The sequence below is a fragment of the Theropithecus gelada genome, chromosome 7b, assembly GCF_003255815.1.
Source record: "Theropithecus gelada isolate Dixy chromosome 7b, Tgel_1.0, whole genome shotgun sequence".
NCBI classification, from domain to species: domain Eukaryota; kingdom Metazoa; phylum Chordata; class Mammalia; order Primates; family Cercopithecidae; genus Theropithecus; species Theropithecus gelada.
This window is the reverse complement of record NC_037675.1, coordinates 68,585,305-68,598,358: the sequence shown is the minus strand read 5'-3', so window position 1 is coordinate 68,598,358 and position 13,054 is coordinate 68,585,305. Positions and strand designations below refer to the sequence as shown.

Genomic DNA, 13,054 nt, shown 5'->3' with positions numbered 1-13,054 from the left:
AGAAGTACAGAAATGAGAGGAATCGCTATGGTAGCACAACACATAATTCTCTTCCAGTGCCTCACCTGAAGCCCCCTCTCCTCTTCCCTGTGCTGATGTTATCTTTTGACCCATGATGGATTCTAGAGCAGAAACCACAACAAACCCCTAACATTTCATTCCACTTATATTGTTACTACAGTAGAATAAGATTTAATGTTAAAAGACCCCACTTACTGACAACTTTTTTGTGTGACAGTATCATAGCTATCATGTATTCCTATAGAGACTTATAATTAAAAAGTTACCTTTCGGTTGTCTTACATGTTTTTCCACCAAGTTTGTCTTTTTCTGTTTTACTTTTCTTTCCTCACATTCATTCCCTTGAGAAAAGGGGAGACAGATGAGGCACAAGTTTGAGGAAATTAGAAGGAGATTTGATATGAGGGGAGAGAACCAGAGGGAAAAAAGAAAAAGAGTAGGGAAAGTAGAGAAGAGATCAATAGAGAGGAAGTGAGAAAGAAAGAAAAAAAGTCAAAAGCAGGAAAAAAAAAAAAAAAGGCACAGAAGGAGAAAGAACTTATTTTGAATATGAAATTCAGATTATGTCCTAACCACCTCATCAAAAATGTATTTATTCTTGCAATGGAGCCTATTGTTGAATTTCACAAGTAGGTTCCCTTTTAGAGGGCTCCCTCCTTTTTTATTAAGCCTGGGTTTTATAAACAAAGAATAAACCTGGCTGCTTAGGATTCCAAGGAATTTGGTTTGTAATATTTAAGAGGAACATGGAAAAGAAAGATGGGTAAGGGTGGGAAGGAAACTCCCAATATTTAATGTGATTTTCCCTTCTGTTCTTTTCTTGAATCGCTATCCTTTGTCTCTGAAAAAATATCAAAGAACCAGAGATAAGCCTATAATTTGGGCTCACTATAAAAAAAATTTAAAAAGTAAAGGAAAATTAATCCTAGAAAGGCAAAAACTTAAAGTTCAGAAAGTAGAGAAATGGGGCCGGGCGTAGTGGCTCATGCCTATAATCCCAGCAATTTGGGAGGCTGAGGTGGGCGGATCATGAGGTCAGGAGATTGAGACCATCCTGGCTAACACAGTGAAACCCCATCTCTACCAAAAAAAAAAAAAAAAAAAAAAAAAAAAATTAGCTGGGCATAGTGGCATGCATCTGTAGTCCCAGCTACTCAGGAGACTGAGGCAGGAGAATCACTTGAACCTGGGAGGCAGAGGTTGCAGTGAGTTGAGATCGTGCCACTGCACTCCAGCCTGGGCAACAGAGTAAGACTCGTCTCAAAAAAAAAAAAAAAAAAAAAAGAAGAAAGAGAGAGAGAGAAAGAGAAAGAAAGAGAAATTAACCCAGATCCAGAGAGACAAATTTAATGTGGACCCTATTTCATTCTTAAACTTGTCATACAAACAGTGCATTTGAAGTGCCACTTTATCCCAAAACATTATGCAGAAAGGAGAAAAAAATGTAATTTTCACAAACTGTTGAGAGGTTTGAGAAGATGAATTTGAGATCATGGTCCCTAACTAGCACTGCCCAGGAGCTGGGTGAATGTGAATCAGATGAGCTTAACAGTGCCAGGAATTTGTTTTACTACTGTGCAGAGCAGTTATTATTCTGATTTCCGCATATAATATAAATTAGAATTACAGACTCATTTTTAATTTGCACTCCAATTACATTTAATAAAATGAGGGATTAAGATTCAGCTAGTCTGCTTTTCTTGGGGTACAGGGTGTTGAGAGTAAAAGTGTATGGAAGGGGAACAGATGATTTAGAGGAGAGTGAAAATGGGGAAAGAAATGCTAATCAGGGGAAAAACTGAAAAACTATACAAGCCTAAGTAAGAGAAAAGTGGGAAAACATGGGAGAAAAAGGTGGAAAGAAATAAGAAATACATAAGAAAAAACAGAGAAAATAATTAATACTTTGTGGAAAACTGCATGCCCATTTTGTATGTTGTACCACCCTTGTGATTTAACAAGCCCAGAGTGGAATTTTGCTGCTCATTTGCTGTATCTTTGCTTAGCTCCTGATTTCCAAATCCCCATTGCAAGCTGCCTGCTAGATTGTCAAAGATGAGCCCCAGAACTACAAACATGGCAGCTCATAGAATCTTAACTGCCAAAAGGGTCTTGAGACAACTAATCATGCCCTCCTCCTCCCCTCACCCCAGCCACTTGCACACACTTTTCATAGTTGAGGAAATTGAGGCCCAGAGAGATTAATGACCATGTAATATAGGAAGTGTAGTTAGAACCAAAACCTAGGGCATTTGATTCTAACTTCAGTATTTCAGAGTTGATTTCTTAATTTTTCCCCTCCAAAATGTTTCCAATTCCTTCTCCCAGCTTGTTTCATAAGGTTACTATCACCTAGTCATCATGTTGTCTCCCAAACTGACATACCCAGTTTTTTTTCCTCTGGTCCCCACAGGCAGTAAGTCAATAACTCTTGTTGACTATGGATTCATGTCCTTGTTTCCACTGTGACTGCTCCTCACCTGGTTCAGACTTTGGCACACTTCATCTGACTGTTAGAGTAGCTTTCTAACTGGTCTCCCTACCTCTAGCCTCCTCCAGCTTCTCTTAGAGACTGCAGTCAGAGTAATTATCCTAAAACATAACACTAATGTTGTCATTTCTCTGTCTTTCAGTGGCTCCTTTTTAGCTACCTGACTTCTTAGCATGATCCGTTATTTCCGTAATTTGGCTCCTGCCTTGCTTTCCAGCCACATGCCTCACTACTCCTGAATTGGAGATGCCCAATACTTTCCCATTTGTTTGATTTTGTTCACCCCATTTCCTATATTCAGGATATCCTCATTTTCCCCTTTCCTAACTCAAAGACTGCCTTTTTTTATTTTTATTTTTATTTTTTTTGAGACAGAGTCTCACTCTGTCGCCCAGACTGGAATGCAGTGGCACGATCTTGGCTCACTACAAGCTCTGCTTCCCGGGTTCACGGCATTCTCCTGCCTCAGCCTCCCGAGTAGCTGGGACTACAGGTGCCCGCCACCATGCCCGGCTAATTTTGTTTTGTATTTTTTAGTAGAGACGGGGTTTCACAGTGTTAGCCAGGATGGCCTCGATCTCCTGACCTCATGATCTGTCCACCTTGGCCTCCCAAAGTGCTGGGATTACAGGCGTGAGCCACTGCACCCGGCCCTGCCTTTTTCATAGAGTCTCATTATTTCCTTTCCTGAGCCAAAACTAAGTTCTGGACTCTTCTCTTAACATATACTTAATTAACATACATTCTGGTTTTATTATTTGTGCACATATCCTAAGGCCAGGTAACATATTCTGTTATTTTACTATGTTTTGTTTTGTTTGAGACAGCATCTCACTCTGTTGCTTAGGCTGGAGTGCAGTGGTGCAATCACAGCTCACTGCAGCCTCAAACTCCCAGGCTCAAGCCATCCTCCTGCCTCAGCATCCCAAGTAGCTGAGACTACAGGCACACACCACTATGCCCAGCTATGTCCAATTCTTTTTTAATCCCTCCCACAGCCTGCACAGTGCTTCATATATGATAGGTAGGAATCAAATTGTTCAATTGGACAAAACTGAGTCTGTGCTAGAAAACAGGTAAAATAATTAGTCACATAGAGAATGAAGACAACAATGTCGATGCTTTACATTAATTTGAAACTTCCATGGCTAAATACATGACTGTCTTAGAATGTACATAGAGTGTACTAATTGCATGTAATATTTTTAATAGTAGTAAGGCTGCTAGTAGATTTACCCTTGCTTTTAGAAACTAAGAGGAAAATATTTGCCTATACTAGATCTCTCTGAAATTTCTACAAATTTAGTTTGATTTCTTTATGAAATACAGTTTAGGGTAGAAATTAATAGATTAAAATTCTGTACTGCAAAGGAGATTTTGCGCTTTTCTTATAAGTTATGATAGCATTTCCCTATAATGTTCTCAGGTTCAATAGTATAGATTGGAATATAGGCCAAACCACATTACAGTGAAGTTCATCTGGTACTTTTAGACACTAAAGCCCAATGTGGGCAGGGTGCAGTGGCTCATGCCTATAATCCCAGCACTTTGGGAGGCCGAGGCGGGTGGATCACCTGAGGTCAGGAGTTCGACACCAGCCTGGCCAACATGGTGAAACCCCATCTCTACTAAAAATGCAAAAATTAGCCAGGCGTGGTGGCAGGCACTTGTAATCCCAGCTACTTGGGAGGCTAGGGCAGGAGAATCACTTGAACCCAGGAGGAGAAGGTTGTAGTGAGCCAAGGTTGTGCCACTGTACTCTGGCCTGGGTGAAAGAGCGAGACCCTATCTCAGAAAAAAAAAAAAAAAAAAAAAAAAAGCCCAATGGGAAGGTCCAAAGACGAGTCCCATTTGTGTAAAATCCTATCCTATAATAATTTGCTTTTTTTTTGTGGGACTGACTCTTGTACGTGTGACTAAAACTGCCTTCAAGTATTCTTGCTTTTTGAAGTAGTATTTTTTTTTTCTTCACTTATGCCAAGTTAAATGTTCCTTCCATAGTGTTCTTTTATGTGCATGACTGAAGCTGAGGCTTGGTCTGTCTCCCAGGTTTGAAAGTAACTTAGAGCTGTTTTAGCACTCAGCAAAGAGAGAGATTTGCCTATAAGACAAACTATAAGAGGTGCCTATAAGACAACCTCCACATTAAAAGTTCATTACAGGCTAAAGATTCTTAGAACATGGCAATATATAAAGAAAAAACATCACTCCCCACCGCCAAATAAAACCCAAACATTAAATAGGCCCAGAGTGGTGGCTCACTCATATAATCCCAGCACTTTGGGAGGCCCAGGCGGGCAGATCACTGGACATCAGGAGTTTGAGAACAGCCTGGCCAACATAGTGAAAAATACAAAATTTAGTCAGGCGTGGTGGCGAATGCCTGTAATCCCAGCTACTCAGGAGGCTGAGGCAGGAGAATCACTTGAACCCGAAAGGCAGAGTGGTTGCAGTGAGCAAAGATCACACCACTGCACTCCAGCCTGGGTGACAGAGCAAGACTACGCCTCACAAAACAACAACAAACAAACAAAAACATTAAATAGTATCACCTGGGAAAGGCTAAAGATGTAGGAGGAAAAAAGAGGAGCTGGATAATTTTACATTTACCAAAAATTTAGTTGTGGACCGTTCCCGTTACATATCAGCAAGGATGACAGGTCCTATGATTGCTGTAGTTTGCATGCTGTCTGCAGAACTAGGCTTGGCGTGGTTTATGCCTGATGATTTAGATCCAGGGAACTGGGAAACTAAACCAGTGCAGAAAAAGAAAAGTGAAGTAGTAAAGTACCATAATGTTTTCCACTTGGAAGATAGCCTGAGGATTAGCTTTGAGAAAGAGTTTCTTCAGTGTAGGATTCTCAGAATGGAGCATCGTGAAGAAAGGAAAGGCATCAAAAAGTCTAGCTGAATTCCTTTGCTCTTAACCACCCTACTCTTGGAGGAACCAGAGATGACTACTGGATACCAGGGATCACAATAAAATATGTAGTGGCATTTGTTCCATACCTGAAGTGTTTGATTCAGTTCTCAAGCTCCTGTAAAAATAAATAGCACATTTCAAAAATTTGCCAGCATAACCACAAATATTTAGACAAGATTTACTAGATATAAAATAACCAGTCATTCTGTAAATGCTTTGTGGGTGGTAATGAAACATGTTTAGCAAGCCTAGGCCATTGCTGATTATAGAACATATGAGACTAAAATTACCTAAATTTCTGCAACATATGGGCTATTCAATCTGTAAAAGCCGTAAAAATTTATTGTACGTAATAATATGTAATCTATTCTTATTATGTCTATTCCAGTCACTCCATAGGCTGCTGGCATCCCCAACACTGCTGCCTCCTTGTCCTTCCCTTAACAGGCTGAGAGAAGTTAGCTGCTGCTGCTGAGCCGCATAAATAAGGTCAATTATGTTGGGAATATAGGGTTTCAAAGAGACCTGGGGATAAATTCTGAAATGGATGGTTAGGAGAAATCACCAACTAATGGTAACTTCTTTACCACCAAGTCTGTGGCCTTACTAGGGGTGGCCACGCTTGGGAATCTTGCAGGCAAATAATGTACCTTATTTACATTTAATAACATTTCTTATGGTTTGTTGGATAAAAGAGGAGGCTAGCAGTTTTTTAGAAGATTTCACTTTAAGAAATGTCTTTGGATAAAGAAGCTTATTTTCTGTGCTCCTAATTTTTAAAATTGATAATAATTAAAATACTTATTTCCTTAACCTCATTGGCATACTAAAACATAAACTTAAGTCACATAATTTTCACCAAATTCTTATTTCTTGATACATTTTCAATAAATATTTTGGAAATATTGAATAAAACAAATAGTTTAGGAAGAAAAATTGTCTTAGCTATTATCCTATAAAATAAACATGCAAAGACATAATTGTGATCCATTTTAAGGGGTCTGGCAAATACACCCAGTTCAAGTTCTACAATGGATCTTTCAGAAAGTAAATGTTAAAACAGTAATTTTCTATACAGTTCGCAAATAAATATTCATATAGTCTTTATCAAATAGATCTGGTGACTTAAATGAAGGTTAAGCTTAATGATAAAAATTTTCAAGAGACTGAGAAATATCAAGTAAATGTACTTTGAAGAATAGATGCAAATTAAAATAAAGCCTGCCACTATCCTCTTTAAAACAAAGGAAAGAGCCATGGTAGGACTACTGTCAAGATATGAGAAAAAATATAAATACTTTATAAAGTAAATTCTTCATTTCTAAAGGACCTAAAGTGACAGTATAGATAAGTTTAAGTCTCCAACATTTTTCACTCATCTAGATTTAAGATGCTCAATTTAAATTTTAAAGACTAGTAAATATGAGGGCAGAATATTCAACAAGATCATTGTTTACTTTTTTTTTTTTCCCTGAGACGAGGTCTCCCTCTGTTAGCCAGGCTAGAGTGCAGTGGCTCTACCATGGCTCTTTGCAGCCTTGACCTCCCAGCTCAAGCAATCCCCTTGCCTCAGCCTCCTGAGTAACTGGGACCTCAGGTGTTCACTACCATGCCCAGAAAATTTTTTCTTTTTTGTAGGGACAGGGTCTTGCCATATTGCCCGGGGTTGTCTTGAGCTCCTGAGCCCAAGCGATCCTCCCGCCTGGGCCTCTCAAAGTATTGGGATTACAGGCATGAGCTGTTGCACCCAGCTTAATTTTTTATCAGTGTTCCAAAGTACACAGTTATAAAGTGTCACTGAAATCCATGGTTTTGGAAAAGAAAAATAATATATATAACTTATTTTTCAACCTCACTAGCATGATTAAATCTTACTAATGTCTCTGCAATACAGCAGTAGTGAATTCCATTCTGTTCTTAAAATATTACATCTTTCATTCATAATTAACATTCTCAAATTAGACTCTAGCTAGTAATTATGTTCCTGATGCAAATAGGCAATAAAAAAGAAATCCATGCTTTATTAAATTGGGCTTAAGAGGATTACTTGTAACCAAAATTTGTTTTGTTTTGTTTTTCTTCATCTATTTATTTATTTCCAGTAGAGTCAGCTGATAAATGGCGTAGGGAGCTGAGAAGGGAGGGGTGAGACCTTGACTAATTTGAGATTTGTTAATTCTCAAGATCTTTTATATCTTTAAAATTCCGTGATTTTTGCTATTTAGGGATCCATTTTTTCATCATTTCTAATAGTGATCATAACAGTGAGACTAATGAAACAGTACTTGCTGAGCCTTTTTCATCCTAACAATTAAAGTTATTCTTATAATTTTTAATATTTTAAAAAGCAATTAAGGGGTAGTATAGAAAAATTCTCAGAGAGTGAATGTCAGCAAGATTGCTGACTAGAGACCCCTGGCATTCATCCTTCCCCCACAAGAAAGGACCAGAGCAATGAATAAACTGCTAAGATGTGACTGCAGTGTCAAAGGAAGGTCACTGGAGGACAGCTGGGGAACAGAGACATGTCTGTGGTGATGGAAAGTCCAGGAGGACAGTGTGAAGGCACCTATATCACCCATGTGGCCTAGATCTGCCCAGAGTCAGGGGAGACTTCCCATTGCAGGGAAAAGGTAAGCAGAAGAGCCCCACCAGCCCCCATTGCTACCAAAAACACCTACAGTCCTTACAACAGGAGAATCCCACAGTCCTCACAAGCCCTGAGCCTAGTTTTGGGAGTTGCTAGGAATTCACACAGCTACATTGCCCCAGGTTAAGAGCACAAGGTATGCACTTCCTACTCCCCAATCACCACCTGTGAGCCAAGCTGCTGCTTGAGATCAGAGCCACCTCTGGAGAGTAACCTGCTCTGTGGGGCCACTAGCCACTGCATCTCTCCAGCCCTAAGGCTCCAACTCCATTCCACGAAGCCCACAGTGGCGGCTGAACACCACAACACCACCTGTGCAGAACCTGGGCCAGGATCTGCTGTGGCTTTGGTCTCACATAGCAGGGAAACCAACCCTCACTGCTGCACTTCTAGCCAGAGGGAGAATATGACAGTCTTATCCATGGAAAACCCACCCTTGAGCCAGCCAAACTGCTGCATACATACCCTCAAGTGAGAGAGACCCCTGAACCTCTAAACAACTGATATACCCCTGGGCAAGCAGAACGGCTGTGTGCCTGTGCTTAGGACATGAAGAAACAATTCCACAGTGCCTCCACCCCCTACAGATATGTTCCTGGCCTGCCCAATGACCCTGCACCCAAAATCAGGGCCCGAGACACAGTCCTGCAGGTTGCTTCTGACAGGCATGCCCTCAGGCCAGCCAAACAGGCAAGAACCCCTATCCTGGACCAGAGAAACAGCCCCATAAGTCCCCCAGGTGGACATGCCCCAGGCTGCCAAGCAGCCCTGTATCCACATATCAGGCCTCAGAAACAGCCCACAGGCTGTCCCCAGTGGGCATGTCCCTGAGTCAGCCAAGCAGACTTGCACTAGTGTTCCAGATTTGAGAAATGGCTCTGTGGGCCACCCCCCGTAAACATGCCCGCAGATCACCCGCACCCAAGCAGCTGTGCACCCACATCCCTGGTGCATAACTCTGAGAAACACCAGGCCTAAGAAACATTTCTGTAGGCTGCTACTCACAGACAACAACTGTGTGATCATGCTCCCGGCTGCATTAACAGCCCATGGCCCCAAACCCAGCAAGCCAGACCCCAGGTTGGCCAACCCACTGTGTGTATGTGCCTGTCTGTCCCTGATCTGAGAAACAGCCTGGTGAGCCCAACCCTGGCAAAACTGCACCACTGATGCCACAAACTCTCTAAGCCCAGGCCACTGAGAAACTTGCAAATGCTGAAGAAACTACATGGAGACTGCACTATTGCATCCACTTAGAACCAAAGCCAACGCAACCCACTGAACTGACATCCCAAGACCCATTCATACAAATAAGTCTTTCCCTGTGACACTACTCCATAAAATAGGAAGAGGCATTTTTTCCATTAGATGCATAGAACTCAACATAGGACCACAGGATACATGACACTTCCAAAGGAAAACAATAATTCTCCAGTAACAAACATCAATAATAAGAAAATATATAAAATGTCAGAAAAAGAATTTAAAATAATAATCTTAAGAAAATTCTTAAGATCAAAATCTTTTCCAGATAAACCAAAACTAAGGAAATTCATCACTAGATTGGCCTTACAAAAAATGCTCAAGGGACTTATACATAGAAATGAAAAGATGATAGCCACCATCATGCAAACATGCAAAACTATAAAACTCCCTGGTAGCGCTGATACACAAAGGAGAAAGAGAAAGCAATAAAATCTTATCACTACAGAAAATCACTCAACTGCAAAAATAAACAATAAGAGAAGAAGTAAGGAGCAAATGATATACAAAACAACCGGAAAACATGTAACAAATTGACAGGAGTAAGTCTTCACCTATCACTAATAACCTTAAATGTAAATAGATTAAATTCCCTACTTAAAAGATATAGACTGGCTGAATGGATTTTTCTTTTAAATGACCCAACTATATGCTGCCTACATGAAACTTACTTCACCTGTAAAGATACATACAGACTGAAGGTGAAGAAATGAAACAAGATATTCAATGCAAATGGAAACCAAAGTCAGGCAAGATTAGCCATATTTATATCAGATAAAACAGACTTTAAGTCAGAAACTGTAAAAAAAAGATGAAGAGAGTCATTTTATAGTTATAAAGGGATCAATTTAACATGAGGACATAACAATTGTAAATACATGTACACTGGAGCACCCAGATTTATAAAGCAACATTAGATCTAAAGGCAAATATAGATTCCAATACAATAACAGCTGGGTACTTCAACACCCACTCTTAGCCTAGGACAAATCATCTAGACAGAAAATCATGAAAGAAACATGGAATTTAAACTAGATCACAGACCAAATGACTTAACAGACATTTATAGAACATTTCATCCAACAGCTGCACAGTACACATTCTTGTCATCAGCATATGGAATGTTCTCCAGGATTGACTGACTGTGTGTTAGGATGCAGAACAAATCTCAAAAAGTTTATCCAAAAATTTTTAAAAATTTAAATCTTATCAAGTATTTTGTCTGATCACAATGGAATAAAACTAGAAATCAATAACAATAGGAACATTCAAAAGTATACAATACATAAAAATTAAACAACATGCTCCTAAATGAAAGGAAGAAATGAAATATGCTATCTCAAAATTTACTGACACAAATGGAAATAGAAACACAATACACCAAAACTTACAGGGGCACAGCAAAAGCAGTATTAAGAGTCAAGTTTATAGTAATAAATACCTACATCAAAAAACTAGGAAGATGTCAAATAAATAACCTAATGATGCACCTTGAGGAACTAGAAAAGCATGAATAATCCAAACTCAAAATTAGTAGATGGAAAGAACTAATAAAAGTCAGAGGAGAAATAAATGAAATGGAGACTGAAAAAAAACCCCAAAATATTAACAAAACATGATTAACTCATTCTATGAGGCCAGCATTGCCCTGATACCAAAACCAGACAAGGACATGACAAAAAAAGAAGACTACAGGTTAGTATCCCAGATGAATATAGATGACAAAATCCTCAACAAAATGAAACCCACAGAACTGTCCAACACAAGGAGTAAACATTAATGTAATGTAAACTATGGACTATAGTTAATAACAATGTATTAATATGTGTTCATTGACCGTAACAAATGTACCACATGTAAGACATTAATAGAAGATACCATGGGGGATTGGTAGGAGGGCGCAGTGGGATGTGTGTGTGGAACTCTGTGCACTATTTGCTCAGTTATTTTGTAAATCTAAAACTGCATGCAAAAAATAAAGTTTATTATTTTTCATAATTTTTTTAAAAGGCATTAAAAGCGAATCTAATGGTTTAGAGCATTTGTTTTGGGCAAGGAAAGAAGTAGCTGAAATGATTCAGTTAACTTTGTGAGATTTTGAATTGTGGTATGTTTTTGAAGTATTAGACAAGGGTTGGAGGCACTGGATTTGAGACATAAGAATGAAACAAAACATAAGGAAGACATCAGAGTGACCAGACCTGATCAATGATTATTTAAGACAAATTGCTAAGTTGGATGGATTCATTTAATCTCATTTTTTAAAAGAAATCTTACTATTTTCTAATAAAGTCATACTCATGTATTGTAGTGAAAGGTACGTTTTCCACTGAGCAGCACCTGCACATACCCTTCTGCATCTTATATTCCTGTATCCCTTTCCTATTTCTGACTAATGGTTTCTGTTTTTCTCTTCCTACTTTACTCTCACTCTCTCCTGTTGTTGTTGTTTTTTTAATCCTTGTACTTTCTCTTCTAACACATCAGACTTACAAGTTGCCCTTCTGTCATCGTTTACTTATGCTGAAATAGCTTAGTGGTTATCATAAAAAAAAAAAAAAAGATCAGTGTTCTGGGGAGAAATTTATTTCAGTGACTTCTGTGCCCTCAGTAAAAGTAGGAAAATGTCTGTGGGTGATAACAGCAATTCCCACATTGAACCATATTTTTTATCTTTTTGAGCTCCTGGTCCTGGAAGAAATCTCCCTGGAAGATTCCTGGTGAGCCTATAGTTCTTTCCACAGCTATAAAAGCAGAATCCTTAGTTTGACTGTAGGGCTTCGGGAGAAGCCATTGTGAGAGAGGGAATCCTTGCTTGATAGATACGACTGGTTTCTCCTAAGGAAATGGTTCTCAAACCTGAGTATGCATTAGAATCACTTGGAAGTCTATTAAAACACAGAATTCTATGCCCCATCCCCAAGCTTATGATTCAGTAAGAAGGGGTGAGGCCTAAGCATTTACTTCTTTAACCAGTTCCCAGGTGATGCTGCTGGTCCGGCGTCCTCATTTTGAGAACAACCAGTAAAGAAACCTTAGATAGTTAATGATGCTTTCCTTGAGCGTCAAAAGCCAACACTTTGAATGTCTTGGCACTTGTATATAGAGGCTCTGGGATTGTGAAAAATGCAGTGCTCAAGCAGCTAAAGCAAACTACTCTGATTTCAAGGTTTGTGGCTCTCCTAACGATCACCCATATTCCTTTGTTTCCCTTGGCCTTTGTTAGGAAAGAAGACTTTTTAGAAAAACCAGCTTTGAGTAGTTAATCCTCAGCTGAATAAGATATTTTTGTGTATATATTTATTTATATGTATGTGTGTGTGAAAAAATATATATATATTTAAATATATATATATATAAAATATATATACATATATTTTGCAACAGGATCTTGCTCTGTCACCCAGGCTGGAGTGCAGTGGCTCTTTCATGGCTCACTGCAGCCTCAACCTCCCCAGGGTTAGGTGATCCTTCCACTTCAGCTTCCCTAGTAGCTGGGACTACAGGTGCATGCCACCATGCTCTTCTAAACTTTTGTATTTTTTTGTAGAGATAGGGTTTTGCCATGTTGCCCAGGCTGGTCTTGAACTCCTTGACTTGAGCAATCTGCTCACTTCAGTCTCTCAAAGTGCTGGGATTACAGGTGTGAGCCATTGCACCTGGCCCTATGATACATTTTTTGTGAGAGGAGCCATTTTAAAGAAGA

At 39.3% G+C, this 13,054-nt stretch overlaps 1 protein-coding gene across 1 annotated transcript in view; it reads right to left on the bottom strand.

The window, feature by feature from the left end:
- Nucleotides 1-355: 355 nt before the first annotated feature.
- The window catches only part of FAM71D (family with sequence similarity 71 member D), a 37,376-nt gene continuing 24,677 nt past the window's right edge, over nt 356-13,054 (bottom strand). Inside the window, exons 7-8 of the mRNA XM_025392325.1 lie at nt 5,524-5,550; nt 356-437 (exon numbers count right to left, since the gene is read on the bottom strand). Of these exons, the coding sequence (XP_025248110.1) occupies nt 356-437; nt 5,524-5,550 (109 nt within the window). The remainder of the gene's footprint in view (nt 438-5,523; nt 5,551-13,054) is intronic.